This window comes from Dermacentor silvarum, chromosome 1, assembly GCF_013339745.2.
Source record: "Dermacentor silvarum isolate Dsil-2018 chromosome 1, BIME_Dsil_1.4, whole genome shotgun sequence".
NCBI classification, from domain to species: domain Eukaryota; kingdom Metazoa; phylum Arthropoda; class Arachnida; order Ixodida; family Ixodidae; genus Dermacentor; species Dermacentor silvarum.
The window spans coordinates 100234703-100251486 of NC_051154.1; the positions used below are offsets into that span (position 1 = coordinate 100234703).

General features: G+C 48.2%; 2 protein-coding genes across 4 annotated transcripts in view; one reads left to right on the forward strand and one right to left on the reverse strand.

Moving 5' to 3' along the window:
* Positions 1 to 16784, forward strand: part of LOC119433473 (putative sodium-coupled neutral amino acid transporter 7) — a 531279-nt gene that overhangs the window by 370035 nt on the left and 144460 nt on the right. The window lies entirely within an intron of this gene.
* LOC119433544 (protein Jumonji) overlaps positions 1 to 16784 on the reverse strand; it is a 115115-nt gene that overhangs the window by 27527 nt on the left and 70804 nt on the right. For all 3 annotated transcript variants that reach the window (XM_037700809.2, XM_037700801.2, XM_037700795.2), the window contains one exon: positions 13473 to 13655. In XM_037700809.2, the coding sequence (XP_037556737.1) occupies positions 13473 to 13655 (183 nt within the window). The remainder of the gene's footprint in view (positions 1 to 13472; positions 13656 to 16784) is intronic.

Below are 16784 nucleotides of genomic sequence, written 5' to 3' on the forward strand. Positions count from 1 at the left end.
GGCAACACTCACAGGTGAAGAAATGAAGTGTTCTGTGGGGTCAATGTGTTTAGTATTCACATGTGTGTCTTGGAGGTCGGTCCGGATAATTTCTGCAGCCATTCACTGGTTTATGGTGTTTATATCGTGAGAATGAAAGAATTGCCCTTACATTCTGGGCACAATGCAAGGGCAACACCTTTTCTACACAGTTGGGTGCTAGAGCGTGTAGAGCACGAAGAGTTTCTGCTGGAGTGCTTGCACAGCAGGGCCATGTGGCCTCTCAGCATGGTGCCCATATCGTTTCAGAATGTTTCGGAGCAGAAAGAGCGGTGGCACAATGTTGACTTCACACAAGCCATGCCAAAATGGCAGTTGTTGTAGATGGGAGGGGGCTAAGAGGCAGCGATTTCAAATTGAAATTTTGGTTTAAAATGTGCGCCGAGAGCCCAGTTTGTTTGTGTGCAAATCACATTGGCCCCTCTACTCTCAGTTACAATTATCAACAGAAAATAGTTGGATGACCATGTCACCGCTCCTTTAAGCACTTTGATGCCTCACCTGTAATGAGCAGAGGACGGAGAGACTTATACTCTCTTTCATACGTAGCAGGCAATACTACAGTGGAATCACGATAATTCTAACTCGAAGGGGCCCGAAAATTTGTTCGAACCCACCGTGGTTGCTCAGTGGCTATGGTGTTGGGCTGCTGAGCCCGAGGTCGCGGGATCGAATCCCGGCCACGGCGGCCGCATTTCGATGGGGGCGAAATGCGAAAACACCCGTGTAGTTAGATTTATGTGCACGTTAAAGAACCCCAGGTGGTCCAAATTTCCGGAGTCCCCCACTACGGCGTGCCTTATAATCAGAACTGGTTTTGGCACGTAAAAACCCATAAAAAAAAAGAAAAAAAAAAAGAAAATTTGTTCGAATTAAAGGAAGGCCGTATTTTTGAAGTATTCGAGCACCATAGCACGATGCACGAACGGTGTGAGTCGTGAAACATCGCGGCGCTCAAGCGCATAAAGAGCACAACTGCCCACGCCGGCCAACGCTCGGTTTCCGATAACGGCAGATAACGAAACTTCAGGAAGCGGACGGCGCCGGCATGGCGCGCGCGCCGAGACCGTGGAATGTGAGGGAGGAGGGTGGCAGGGAAGCGAATTTAGCCTCGGCAACTCCGCCGCTTTGGTGGCAGTGGCTTCGGTGGCTCCCCTCGCCCTTTCTCCCAACTCCCTCGCAGCTCCCTAACCTTCGACGGTCTACGCGCGCGCCCGCCGCCGTGCCGGCGCCGTCCCAGCGCCACCGTAGCCCGCTCCCTGAAGTTTCGTTTTCTGCCGTTATCGGGAAACGAGCGTTTGTCGGATTGGGCCTCCGCCGCTGCATTAAGGGGTCTCTCCAAAGCTTTTGCTCTATGGCAGTGCCGGAGCAATGCCGGTCGGAGGCGCCGCCGCATAATTTGGCACGCTGCTGAGAGCATTGTCGGTCCGCGGTATGTTCGAATTAACTGTCGCATATGCTTTCGCGTTCGAATTACCGAGCATTTTCGCCCATTGAAATACACATAACTTTGACAAGACCACGGCGTCAGTTCGAATAAACCGTCCGTTCGAATTAAGCGTGTTCGAATTAACGAGATTCGACTGTACAAAGACTTCAGGGACTTTTCTGACTGCTCGTAGCCACGAGTAAAAAGTAGTGCATTGCGTATGAAAGAAAAGGCATAAGTGTGCATCATGTAATTTGGTGTAACACTAAGTCTTATACTTTTACAAAAAGCGTTGCATGCATTAGTACAGTATTTGAAGTGCACCGGTTTAAGAGACCGCCTATAGTGTCCCTGTACATCGTCCCACGTGTACTCAGTGCTCATTCTCTCCCTATTTTTCTCTTTCTATCTCCCCTTTCCCTTACCCCTAGTGCAGGGTAGCAAACCGGATGCTCTTCTGGTTGACCTCCCTGCCTTTCCTCTCCTTGCTCTCTCTCTCTCTCATACTTTTATGTCGCAAAATATGATGCATATATTAGACAGAAAGCATTGTATATATGAACCTATTTACCAGCGAACGAGCGAAGTGACGAGTTTTTCGCGACATGGTCACAGCGCACCACTTGCTCTTGCGAGTGTAGCATAGTGCGTCACATGCAGGCAGCATAAAGAAGCACAAATAATAAGAAGCAGGTAGTGTGCCTCCTAAAAATAAAAGGAAGAGAGAGCATCTATACTTACTGACAAATACTGATAAATTATAAAGCAGGAAATGCACTGCTATAGAGGCCAAATGCACTCACACTCAGGGCGACTCCTCATGGGATGATCTCATTTACACTCTCAGTAATGTCGTTTAGATGCATTTCTCCAAAAATTACAGCATAAGGTATTTATGCTTACAGTGAAATCTCGATATAACTAACTTGAGGGGACCGCAGTAAATGGTTCGTTATACTGAAAAGTTGTTATAGTGAAAGCCCCGAAATTAAACATTCCGCCCATTAACTTATCAGTTCATAAGTTATCACCATATGAGCTATCCACGAAGATGTCGCTGTTGGCTCTCGGCCCGCGCTGTTGCTATTAGCCATAGACTCCAGCGCAACGCACCACCAAAGCACCGTGTAATAAGAGTGACGCATTCAAAACAAAACAGACGCTGACGCCGAGAAAACTACCGACAAAAAGGAAGCTCCATGTCACCTCCAAAGCGCAATGTTTCTTGTTTGTTTATTTTCACAATCATTGCCGTGGACAATGCAACTGTCACGCTCGAGGCGGACACCTTAACTATATTAAAGCTCAAGCGGGCGTAAATGGCACCGCCCGGAAAATACAAAATGCGATCATGTGGCAACCCCGCGAGTACAGAGGCATGTAGGAGGCTATGATGGAGGTTACATTTCGTCGCGCGCGTAGCTACTATGGCCGCAGAAAGCACGAAAGAGGCGCGCGCAAGAAAGGCGAAAGAAGGAAGAGACATACCTCTGTTGCTAGGCAACACTTGCGTGAGCGGAACATGTGCTCGCAAAGCCTGATAAGTCGTCGTGTCAGCTAGTGTTCGAGCGGTCCTGCGCATGACAATCACTACTTCGGAATCTTTTCAGAAAGAACGGCTCGCCTGACTGTTCATTCAGCTCACCCACTGTTACCCTGCCTCGGAACGAAAAAGCATGAGTCGAGAGAGAAAGTATTTTGCGGTGATGCCCGGCTCTATGTGCGCCTTCTGGCCCCGCTGGTCCCCCAGCTCTACTGAACTGCACTGTTGGAATATCCGTCCACGCGGGGCCTTCGGCATTGCCTTCGGGCTGCTCGCTGCTTTCGAGTCTTTTTTCGGAACTCGTGGAGTGATTATCGCGGGCAATTGGCCTTTCGATAGGCGGCCACCTCGCTTTCCGACGCGCCGATGCTGCATGCCAGCGAAGTTTTTCCGAACCGGTGCGCCGCGGCGTCCGCTTTCTGCGCCTTGTCATCTGCTAGCCTCCTGTTTAGGCTGCCGCGACTGGATACACGGAAATCTAAGAATCTCAGATTTTGGAATATGAGTTCGTAGTACTGAGGCGTTGTTAACATGACACAGAAGCTGAATAACGATCGTTATTCTGAGAAGTTCAGCATTCTGAAGTTTGTAGTACTGAAATATTTTTACATTGAAACTATAAAAAGTCAGCAGGGGATTTCTAAAAGTTCGTAAATCTGAAAAGTTCATTAACATGGAGTTCGTAGTAACGAGATTTTACTGTCTTAGGCAAGGGCTCTCAAATACACTGCCCACTAAGCATTTGTGTGCAACCCAAACTGTATCTGAACTCCACTATTCCACCCTTCCTCCCTCCTTTATAGCTTGCCGGAGCTTTCAGAAAACCTCCTCCGAAATGCCGTCATGTGTCCTGCAGAGATCCATATAATAATAATTTGGCCCTATGCCTGACTTGATTGAGTTTCAGATCCCTGCTAAGGCATTTATATCGCTGCTTAGAAGAACCCGTCGTAATTTCTTCAGTCACGACCTGTCTACTATGTTAACCAATAATTCTATTAGATTCTGGCGTGTCATCAATCCAAGTTCCTATCCTGATACACTACTAATTAATGCTGACGTAGAACCAGTCACTGAAACTGAGTGTTCGCAGCTCCTTAACAATGCATTTTCCTCAGTGCTCACCAATGAAGACATAACTTCTCCCATATTGAAGCCATTGCCTAACATTTCCATGCCAGAAATTGTCATCAGTGAATCTGGTATTCTTGCCCTGCTGAATAACCTCAAAATTACTACTAGCTCTGATCACCTTGGTTTCAAGAATAAGATACTTAAAAACGCCTCTCTGAACCTTTATCAAGTGTTATCAGCCCTGTTTTCACAATCATTATCATCTGGCATTATTCCTCATGACTGGAGAATAGCAAAAGTATTACAAATTTTTAAATTGGGTGATCGCTTTATTCCACTTAATCTCATTACCTAGCAACATATGTAAACTTCTCGAGCACGTCATACATACACAAGTCATCAATTACCTAGAAGAGCATGATATCATTTTCAAGTACCAGCATGGTTTTCGCAGAAGCTATTCATGCGACAGCCAACGCCGGATTTACTAACAATATATTTTCCACATTTAACGAACGATTTCAAGTTGACGCAGTGTTTCTTGATGTCTCAAAAGCTTTTGATCACATTCCTCATCACAGGCTTCTGGTCAAATTAGCACACTTAAATATTCACCCAAACGTTGTTGCATGAATTAAAGAGCTCCTCTCCAACAGACAACAATTCACATGGGCTGTAACTTTTCTTCTGTTTCCTTGACATCTGGAGTACCCCAGGGCAGCGTCCCCTAGATTTCTTAATTTTTATTAATGATCTACCCAAATGTGTCTGATCTCGAATTCGATTATTCGCTGATGATTGTGTTATATATCGTAATATTACTAATGACGCTGACCGCCTTTCCTTACAAACTGATCTTGATGCAGTGACTGCTTGGTGCTCTTCATGGCTTATGTCTCTAAATGCGTCTAAAACAAGGCTAACGTAATTTACCAACCATTCCACTCGTCTTCCTACAGCCTACTTTCTAAATAATGCTAGCATAGAACTTATGCCAACTTACAACTACCTTGGCCTTCATATTCAGTCTGATTTACCTTAGCATTACCATATTAACACGGCAGTGGTGCAACAGCCAAAACAGGATTTGGAGCAATTTTTAGAGCAGGAAAATCTTACTTTTGGAGCAGGAAAATCCAAATTTGGAGCAGGTTACGGGGGAAAAAAACCTCTGTTTTGGAGCAGTAAATCCCAAATTTGGAGCAGTTTCACAAAGAACGCCTACTCATAAAACACCCTTAAATTCACCGTGCATAATAAACGCAGCACCCAACTTTGCATTGGATTTCTGGCAGCATATATGGTAATTCACATTAGCAGCGTAGGTGAGGGCAGGGGTGCAATCGGAGATCGCGTCCGATCGCCGTTCGGAGCAGTGTGTTCAGTTTCGCTGTGCACGGTTGACTTACGCCGCGCCTAACGAAATTGAATGCGCGCTCCGAACAACGACCTCGATCGCGCCCCAGCAGTGCACTGCACACAACTTTTTCCGCCAAACATGTGGAAAGTACACATGCATTTCTTCGCGAGTGTTTACTTTTTTTTCTCTTTTTTTTTTCTGACGTGTTGCGACGTTTCGGCGGTAGTCGAAACATGCAGCGACTGTTTGACAATCTTTTAGTGTTTCGGCGGTGGCCTCCAGTTTCGGATACTATGGACTTCGGATAAAACGTCTTTTTCTATCGGATTATCAGGGTCCGTTGTAACGAGAGTCGACCGAGTATATGTGTAAATATATATATATACACACACAGTCGAGTACCACTACAACAATAATCACGGGACACGCGAAAAATTTCGTTGTGGCGAAACTTCGTTGACGCGAAATTTGTATATATCGTATTTTCCGGTGTATAAGTCGCGGTTTCTTCCTGAATTTTTCGCCGATGCGTCTTATACACCGGTGCGACATGTGTACAGTTTGGTTCGCCAGCAAAACTGCCATCAAAATCGGATTGGAGGCTATGGCCACGCAAAGCACGCTGGGTTGATCTCCTCTGCCACTTAATTGCTATGGGTTCTCTGCGCACTATCGAGTTCCCGCACGCCGTGCGAGGACGGAGCAGCAATGCAAGGGGCGGCAGGCCGACCGCGAATCAACGACACCAAAGTTGTCGCATCTACAGATTGCTTTCAAGATACGGCACGCGCTGTTGCGCAAACTTCGTAGTTGCTACCAGAGTACAAGCCAACCTCCTCCCTTCCGCGATACCCTCCCGCAATACCCCCCCCATCCCGCTTTCCTCCTCTGCGCAATTCGGCTCACCATCGCACGCTTTCACTCGCACATAAGGCATACGGCGCACGAAGACGATGTTATCGCCTTTGGACTTTATACGGAACATCGCGGCGACCAAGATTGCAGAAATGCGCCTGGTGTGCTTTATCATTGCTATCACAATTACGTAGGAATGACACCCATACGCTTGCACGTGACCCGCGTTCACGGAGTGAAACGTCACTAATTTTTTAAAATCGTATACCGAACGAACAGGTGCGTCTTGTACACCAGTATGACTTATATATATAGGTTTTTTTTTTCTTTTCGGAAGAACTGCCTTTTTAGGAGGGTGCAACTTATACAAAGGCACGAGTTATATATAGCCTGCAAAATACGGGTACAGTGTAATACGGGCGAACGAAAGCCACGAACGAAACCGAAACCATCGTTCGGGAAATCTTTGCGACGGCGTGGGTGCAACGGTTGAGACGTACTAAAGGCGGTCAATGAAGTGTCAACTTTACGAGAGAATGCATTTCACGCCGCAGTTACAGCATTTTTTGTGCATTGCGGCCGACGCCTAACTCAAAGCGCGTGCCCGGCCAATCGCGAAACACTCACTTCGCGGCACATGCACCGTCGCAATGAAGCAGTTTGAATTATCTCAATTTCATTGCATATTTATGACAAAGTCGGCAAGCTTGGCAAACTTGCGCTTACCGGAAGTTTTTTTTTCCGAAGTCAGTCATCCTGGATTTCTTACGCTTCACGGCAAGAAAGGCGTTATGCGAGTCCCACAGTCCGTTAAAAGAGCCATTGCAATGTCATTGTAACCGAGAAATTTTGCGGCTGGTCGGACGTTTTGACGCAGCGTGGAACAATTTCGACATATATATGTATCACGGTTTTGGCGCAGCTGAGCGCAAAAATACGAAATTGTATCAAAATGGCGCAATTGGCGCAGCTGTTGCACCCTTGACACTGTCTTAGCATCAGCTAACCGAGCATTCGGTCTTCTTAAACGTAACCTCAAGCATGCAGCTTCACACTTAAAAAAACTTGCTTATATCACGCTGATCCACCCAAAAATTGAATATGCTTCTGCCGTATGGAATCCTGATCAAGCATACGTGATCAACAATATTGAATCTCTGTAAAACTGCGCTGTACACTTCATCTTTTCAAATTATTCACACTTCTCCAGCGTCAAAGCATTAAAACAATGTGCCGAGTTGGAATCACTGTCACGTAGATACCAGTTTGCTCGCCTAACCTTATTTCATAAACTGGATCACCATTCCACACTTCACGATGACTTCTTTTCGCCACCCCCTGCAGTCTTCCAGCGTCGTGACAATACTAACAAAGTAAAACGCATAACGTGCCACTCATCGCTTTTCGCAAGATCATTTACTTCTTGCACAATAATAGAATGGAATAACCTACTATCACGCATTGCTACTGAAGTTGACCTACCATCTTTCTAAACCTTGTTGCAAGAAACCGGTTTAGTGTAGCAGATTAGTTATTACTTATTGTTATACAGTAAAAGCTCGATGATACGATCACGGCTAATACGAATTTTCGGATGATACGAATTTTTCTGTGGTCCCGGCCGAGCCCCATTACTTTGCAACGTGCTAGAGAACGGTTGTTACGAATCGATTTTCAGCCTGCGTCGGTTGATACGAATAAATGCCGCCCCACAGACGGCCGCGAAAGAGAAGAGCGCGCAGTCACGTGCTTTCTCTCCTTCTCTTTTGGTGCGGAGGCGTGGCGCCGGACAGCGCGGACTCCGTGACTGGGCGCGAAGAGTTTGAAGCGGTGGCGCTTCAAGAAATAAATGCTTTTTACGTACATGTGCCTGAGTGAGTTCACCTCTGACTCTTTAATTTAGCTACAGTCGAATCTCGTTAATTCGAACACGCTTATTTCGAACATACCGCGCACCGACAATGCTCTTAGCAGCGCGCCAAATAACTCGGCGGCGCCTCCGACCGGCATTGCTCCGACACCGCCGTAGAGCAAAAGCTCAGGAGAGACCCCTCAATGCCGCGCGCGAAGGAACGGGGAAAAAAAAAAAAAAGAACCCGCGGCGGAAATTTCCCCCTCTCTCAAATTGCAAGGTCGCCGTTTCTGCATCGCGCCGGAACAAGCGTGTACGACTAGAGTGATGGCAGTGAACCCTTCTCCTCTATTTTCTAGTCACATGTTGACCTTGCACGCTGCGGCAGCAGCGCAGAGGGAAGCAGCGGCGGAGGCACAGTCGGGCCAACGAAACTGCCACGCCCACAAACGCCCGCTTCCCGATAACGGCAGAAAACAAACTTCAGGGGGCGGCTAAAATAAGCTGGCGCCAGCACGGCGGCGGGCGCGCACGGAGATGTGCGCACGGAGTCGAAGGTGAGAGAGCTACGAGGGAGTTGAGAGGGGGGCAAGGGGAGCCACCGAAGCGGCGGAGTTGACGCGGCCAAATCCGCTTCCCAGCCGCCCTCCTCCCTCACCTTCGACGGTCTCCGCGCGCACCCGCGTGCCGGCGCCGCCCGCTTGCTCCCTGAAGCTTCGTTTTCTGTCGTTATCGGGAAGCGACCGTTAGCCGGCGTGGGCAGTTTCGTGGCCCGCGCTTGCTATGCGCTTGCGCGCCGCGATATTTCACGACTCGCACCGTTCGTGCATCGTGCTATGGTGCACGAATACTTCAAAAATACGTCCTTTTAATTCGAACAAATTTTCGGGCCCCTTCGAGTTTGAATTACCGAGATTCGACAATAGTTTTAATTGTGTTTCGATGATACGAATATTTTTCGTGACCCCGTGAAATACGCATCATCGAGCTTTTACTGAATGTACATAATTAACATATTGTGCATATTATGAGATTTTAAGAAGTACTGCATATACCCCTGTTCATATCTATTTCATGTACCTTGTGTGTGTGTTTATTTCATGTAGTTTTATTTCTTGCATATACAGTTAAACCTGGATATAACGAAATTGACAAATTCCCGAAAAACTTTGTTATAAAGAGGATTTCGTTATCTGTAGGTTCGGCACGAAAATTCGAAAAAGAAACGCTTACCGTATTTACTCGATTCTAACTCGCCCTCAATTGTAACGCGCACCCGTTTTCCGTTTTTGTCGAAGCACTCATCCTTGGAATGGCACACCAGGTACCGGATGCGTGGACGCGTGTCGTTTCGCACAAGCGCGAGGCATCGGAAACGAAGAGCGAGCATCAAGATGGCGTCGTAGCGTCGTATAGTGTTACAGTAGAACCTCGCTGTTACGTTCTCGGGGGCTGCGTTTTCCCGGCTGTTACATCGTTTTCAGCCAGTCCCGGCACAGCTCCCATAGAACCCAATGCACTGGTAACCCCGCAGTTGCGTTGCAACTGTGGGACCGTTCTTGGTGTCGCGTGGCTTGGTGGCTTCACGATGGCACTTGCCGCCCAAAGTGCCGGGGGCGACAACCTATGACGTATTTTCGGTTTCCGCCAGCAAAAGTATGACCCTTGAGATCCATACTTGCTATATAAAGATGATGTATATGACGCGTTGTGGCCCTAAAATTGGTTTTGGCTCATAGATGTTCCGTATAAAGTCCAAGGGCGATAACGCAGTCGCCGCGCGCCGCATGCTGTATGTGCGAGTGAAATCGTGTGAGGGGAGCCGACGACCGCGTCTAAATCTCGCGCGCGCAAGAAAAGCAGGGAGGAAGCGCGCTTTCCTCCGTTGCGCTCGAGGCACCGGCGAGGAAGCAAGGGGGGGGATAGCGGGGCGGAGTTGTACTGCACTCTGGCATCTACTGCGTACTGCGTGGCGGGGCGCGGCCGTATCTTGAAAGCGATCTGCGTTGGGGCAGAAGTGTAGGTGCGTCGGCGGCTCGGAGCTTTGTGCGTGCTGTGTGTTCTCGGCGCTCAGTTTGCGTTGAAGCGATAGACAACAGCACGAAGGGCACTTCGCTCACTTCTCCAGCGGCGCTTCCACACGCAGCCACCAGCGTTTGACGGCGCGTGTCCGCGCTCATCGAGTGTGATGTGTCACAGCGTGTACCAGCGCGTCAGCAACATCAACTGGAAAAGGAGAGAGTACCAGCTTGGCGGGCTAGGGTAGCTGCAGCAAGCGGCAGGATCAGGTTTGAATGAAGGGAGGGGGAAAGGTCACACCCGCGGCTGCAAGGTCGCCGGGTCGAGGGATGCAGGCCCGCCTCGCACACGCACGCACGCACACTTGCGCTTGCTTGGCATTCCGTCACAGCGGAGAAGGTGCTTCCGGTTGCTGCTCGCGCAAAAATGACAGAATCTGGGGCAAAATCTCTAGGTTGTCGGAGGGGAAAATTCGTTATATCGAGGGGGTCTCCCCGCTGCCACTTCGTTACGTAGAGGTCTCAAATACGTGTGCTTCTATGGAGTAATGGTGGGGAATAGAAAAACTTCGTTATATCCAGGAATTCATTATATGGAGGTTCGTTATACGCAGGTTTAACTGTATTTCATGTTTGAGTTATACTTCATGTTTCCACTGTAATCAATGTATTAATACAGTATAGACCACTTATAATGTAACCGCTTATAGTGCAGGCGGGATATACAGTATAGACCACTTATAATGTAACCGCTTATAGTGCAGGACCGGATATAGTGCGGTCTTTTCAGACTCCCGTTAATTTTCCCATAGCACTCCATGTATACACGTATCGCTTACAGTGCAGTTGCGGGAAACGAAATACCGGTTACATTGCGGCTGCCTGGGAGTACGGAAGTCAGCAGAGATGGCGAACGCTCCCCTCATACGGGCGCCCCAAGGAGTGCTCGAGGAAGAAAGAGAGACGAAGTGGAGGAGAAGGGCATGTGGTGCGAACGAACAGCCATATAGGCTGAAACTAGAATCTTGAGTACGAGTCGTGAAATATCACGGCGCACATAGCGAGCGAGGGCCACGAAACTGCCAACGCTGGCCAACGCTCGCTTCACGATAACAGCAGTAAACGAAACTTAAGGGAGCGGGCGGCACCAGCACAGCACGGCGAAGGGCGCATGCGGAGACCGTGGAATGTGAGGGAGGAGGGCGGCAGGGAAGCGGATTTCGCCTCTTCGCCTCGGCAACTCCGCCACTTCAGTGGCTCCCCTCACCCTCCCTCGCACTTCCCTCACTTTCGACGGTCACCGAGCGCGCCCACCGCCGTGCAGGCACCACCGCTACAGCCGGCCCGGCGCAAGCTCCCCGTTTCGTTTTCTGCAGTTATCGGGAAGCGGGCATTGGCCGCCGTGGGCAGTTTCGTTGGCCGGCCTGGGACAGCGCCGCTGTACCCCTTCTAGCCACCGTAGCCGCTGCTTCCCTCTGCGCTTTAGCCACAGCGTATAAGGTCAACACGCGGCTAGAAAGTAGAGGAAGCATAAAGGAGAAAGAAGGGTTCACTGCCATTTTCTACACGTGGCTACGGTGGCGTGGCTGAGACGTCGGCACGTACACGCATGTTCCGGCGTAACGCAGAATCGGCGACCTTGCCATTTGAGAGGGGTGAAATTTCCTCCGCATTTTTTTCTTTCTGTTTTTTTTTTTTTTTGTTTTGTCCGCGCACGACGTTGAGGGGTCTCTGCCAAGCTTTTACTCTATGGCGGTTCCGGAGCAATGCCGGTCGGAGGCGCCGCCGCGTGATTTGGTTCGAATTAAAGAGATTCGACTGTAAATTGAATGCAAACGTTCTAGCCGCATTCCTCGACTGTCGCATACACGTGGCGGCTTGGTGCACATGTTTTGCATATGTGCGGGCCTTGAAAACTGTTGCTTTGGTTATAGTGTGGTACCGCTCATAGTGCGGATATTCGCGACACCGGCGACTTAGGTTATAAGCGGTCTACACTGTAGTTCTATTTCGAGGACTAGTGCTGTATTTTACTTGCACGAGTTTGTGCCCTGCCCCCCTCCCCCCCCCCCCCCCTATGTAATACCCTCGCACGAGGGCCCTTAGAGGTATTGTAAATAAATAAATAAAATAAATAAAGATGCAGAAAAATGCCAAAACCTGTTCATGCCACTTCCACAGAGCAGCCTGTTCATGCCACTTCCACAACTTAGACTGATAAAGTATTCTTCAAAAACTCTGCTGTTGTTAATTACACTGTAATAGGTCAACTATCAGAAGAGAAAATGAAGCTCAAAGTTTAATTTTTTGAATTTCGTGCGGAAACCCCAACGTCAGCACTTCAATGCGATGTCACCACTACTAAAGTAATTTTTCGTATTTGGGCCGCATTGGCTCAGTAAAAGTTCACGAAACTTGCCACATTCACTCTTGGGCTTCTCTAGAACACGATGTAGTCAATCTTTACCGCTGAAGAACTAACTGAGAGCTAGAAGACGCTGTCAAAATCCATGACGTAATGGTGAGCTGGTGCGGACACTTCAAGGTGGCGTCGCCACTCGCCTTCAGTGTTTTGCGTTTTTTCTGGCTTACTAAGCGCCTTCTCGCGGTAAGACTGGTGTTTTTGGTATCGTGGAAGGGTAATCTACTGATACAGAAGAAATAATTTTCCCTTTTAGTGTCCCTTTAAACCCCTTCCCACACAGACTCTGACAAAATATAACATGCAATGCCCATAACAGAGATAGATGCATGCTTATCTAATAAACCGCCGTCTCACAATGTTCTGATGGGAGAGGAAGCCATAATATGGCAAAAACTCCAAACAAACACATATCCACACTTGAGTCGCTACCCTGCCATACACCCTGCGATGTATTCCTATAAATGCCCACACTGCGATCAATGCGCAATGCTTTACAACATGGTATGGGCTTGCGCAAGCACACCACATCTCACACCCATAATACACCATACCACACGGCGTACGGCAAGCAGCGCTGTCCAGCTCTGACTCGATGGACCAGCTCAAGTTGGTCAACCGAGTGAGAAGGGCAGCTAAGACCGCTGGACTCCTGGACTGAGGGGACCACCCACTGCAGAGCGGAGGAGCTACCTACACTCATGTGCTCTTTTGCATAAAGTTTATTCTCTCTCTCTCTAATGCCATAATTTTTGAAAACATTTCATGCCTATGCTGATTAGGTACACTTCCTTAACAAGGGTAAAAAAAAAAAGGAAGCACTGCATTCAAATTAGAAATGTACAGTGGCCACTGTCAATGCACAACCCGTGTCACCCACCTCGAAACATTCTGCTGCCTGGAGTAACCAGTCTTGGGTGGCAAAATAGACAGACTCAGACACAGAGTAGCCACATGCAATGGTGGAGGTGAAGGCTCCTGGAAAAATGACCACAAACTGCCCCTTCTCCTGGACCAAACGGCTCAAGGGGCAGCCATGTTCCACAAGTTGAGGAGGAGGCACCTATTAAGAAGGAAAAAAAAAAAGAAATATATATATATATATATATATATATATATATATATATATATATGTCTACAGTGATGCAGGATGCACGTTTGGGCTAGTTGGTTGGACATACTTAAAACTAACAGCATGAAGTTAAAATTTGGACCCCAGAGGAAAGGAGGGATGAAACACGCAACTGACAAACCACAACTGTGAGAAAAATTAGGCAAAGCAAATGATCTAAATGACACCTAGGGTACGAAAGAGGAAGAAAAAAGAAAAACTGGTTCTTCAAATTAGTAGATGACAACCACAGCTGTAGGTGACAGATTGAAGTCAAGGGAAGCAAGTTTTAGCAAGGGCTTGAGGCCAACCTAAAGCTTGTATGTAGACTTGTGCGAATAGTGTTTTGGTTCGAAGCGAATTCCAAGCGAATAGTAATTCTTCTCGAATAATTTCGAAGCGAATACTTCGAATTGTAGCAAGTAAAGAAAAAAAAAAAGGCAGAAGGCTAAGGTCTGGGATTCATTCAAGGGAAGTAAACAACTTGATTAATTACGAAAATATACAAATTTTCGTGCAAGAACACTAGCTGTTCCACATGCTGGGGTTTGAGGTGCTCCTTTCTGCAGCTTACAACGGCTCCTGCAGTGGAAAAAAGCCTTTCACTTCTTGTCTGGGTGGCTGGTATCGAAAGATACCTACGGGCAGCTGCAACCAGGGTTGGGTAAAAGTGGCTGCCCTTGCTTTTCCTCTACACAAGCGGGTCTTTGAACCGGGAAAGAAGGGGGGGCCTTCAAGTACCCAGCAACCTCATCAGAGATTGTACGGCTTGACTGATGATGTGCACGCAAACTGAAGTGTGTAAAAGCACTCCACACAGAGTCCCCTGATGGGTCTGCAGAGGAGGTGCTGTTCTCACTTGTAGCTGTACCATGTTGATCAACTGGCACAGTCTCTTCTGCTGCCGTTGTGAGTAGAGTGAACGCCCATTGCTTTGCGGGTCGTTCAGCATAACAGACATCTTTGTATCTAGGATCGACCAACATTGCCAATGCAGGAAGGCGTGACATCTTGATATCAGGGAACCTCGTCTTGATGCTACGCAAAAGGCTTGAGGCAAGCAATGCTGCCTCATCACCTTTGGAAACATGTTCAGCTAGAACCACCTCGGTACACCACCTCGGACTCATGACAGCGTGGGATACCTGTCCCCAGACAGTTTAGTTGTGGCATAGTCAAGTGGCTTCAAGACTTGCACTGCTGCATTCATAAGCTTCCACTCACTTGCGTTCAAGTTTGGAACTGCGTCAGATTCTGACAGTTCTACAGTGATGACCGTACGGAGCTTCACGAGCCTGGCCATCATGGCATGCTCACTGTTCCATCACGTCGGGACGTCTTGTATAACTTCGAGAGGGTCCAGCTGCATGTTTCTCTGAATTTCCTGGGCCTTGGCACTCCGTTTGTAACTAGCCACAATCGCTCTGGCTTTAGCACAGAGCTGCAAAAACCCTGACACTTCTCTTTTGGCATCACTGACACACAACTGAAGGGTGTGTCCGAAACACTGCACAACATTCCAGGACGACCGCGCTACTGCAGAAGTAAAGTTCCTTCCATTATCTGTAACGACGAAGATCGGCACAGTATCGTGGGCTGGAAGTTCCCACTCCTCGATGACACCTGCGATAAATAGCTCCAGGTTTGCTGCAGTGTGAGAGTCTGTCATCTCCGTGCAAGCCAATGCATGCACGTGTTCCACGCAGTCACTGTCCATGACGTGACAAGTTACACAAACATGGCTGTCATTTGCCCGCGATGTACAACCATCAGTTGTGATTGAAAGCGACTCCACTCTGCTTGCAAAAATGTCCCCGAGCTCCCTTTTCACCTTCTCTTTGCTTGATGCGTAGAGGTCTGAAATAATGGCTCTCGAGAACGTTGTCCGAGACGGCACGGCATAATCCGGCATAGCGAACTTCATCATGTCGAGGAAACCGGTTCTTCGACAATGTTGTAGGGGTGCATACCACGAGCTATGAAGCGAGCTATCATTTTTATCATCTGTTGAGCTTTTGGGGCCGACGCTTCCATTTTCGGCTTGAAACTGTCGGCTATGGATGGCTGTTGACCACTTGTCTTGCTTGCCCCCTTGAGCTTGGAAGGCCTTTCGTGTGCGTCCCGCTTATCTTGGTAGTCCTTGTGCAAGTCCGGGTGTCTCCTTAAATGCATTGCTAGGGTTGCTGTCGTACTTGTCAGGGTCTTCAGGACTGCCTTGCATTTAGGACATCGAGCTTCGGATTCCGGTGGAATCTTTACAAAAAAAGTTCCAAATCGGATTGCTGGCCGCATGCAAGTCCCCTATAGTGCTCTCTGGAGTGGTCCAAGGCGGCTGGGAGTGATCAAATGCCGCCGCGGCAGAGACAGAGTAGCCCACTAAATGCAATCGACGACACCACCACGCCGACGAGATGCATTTTTGTACGCCTTTGCTCTGAGTATAGTTCTGTTTTCCTGGCTTGGTCTGGATTGAATTGGGAAAAGTATTACTGAATCCAAAACCAAAACTTCCGAAAACGCCTTCTCCCTGCCACGTGTGGCTATTTGTTCGAGCTGAATACTTCGAAATTTCCGAATAACAAAATTCGAATCGAAGTGAATATCGAATAGCGCATTATTCGTTCAACTATTCGAAAATATCGGAAATTCACACAAGCCTACTTGTATGCGAACCAGCCTGCAAGTTGTGTGCAGACACACGACTCTCCTTTGTGTATGAAGCAGTCCTGGACCTCCCTACTGTCATACACAAAAGAAGTCACTACTACTGTCATATCCAAAACGCCAGAGCGGAGGCCAGAGTCATTGCGGTATCAACATTAAATGACATTCAACTGAGTCAACGTGGGCACTGAGATGCTGACCATTTTGGCACTCCTACAAGAGGTGCACCTTTGGTTCACCCCCGCGACTTCCCCGTGACATCACTGTGAAGCCATCTTCAGAGGCACATGTTATTCAAGGTGTGGACTAATTGCCGAAAAAGGGGTGTGTGCATATTCAGCAAGCTGCCCAAGCCAACCGCATTCGAGAGGCTGCTAATTACTAATGCCAAGTGCTGTGCGTCATGCCAACCTATGA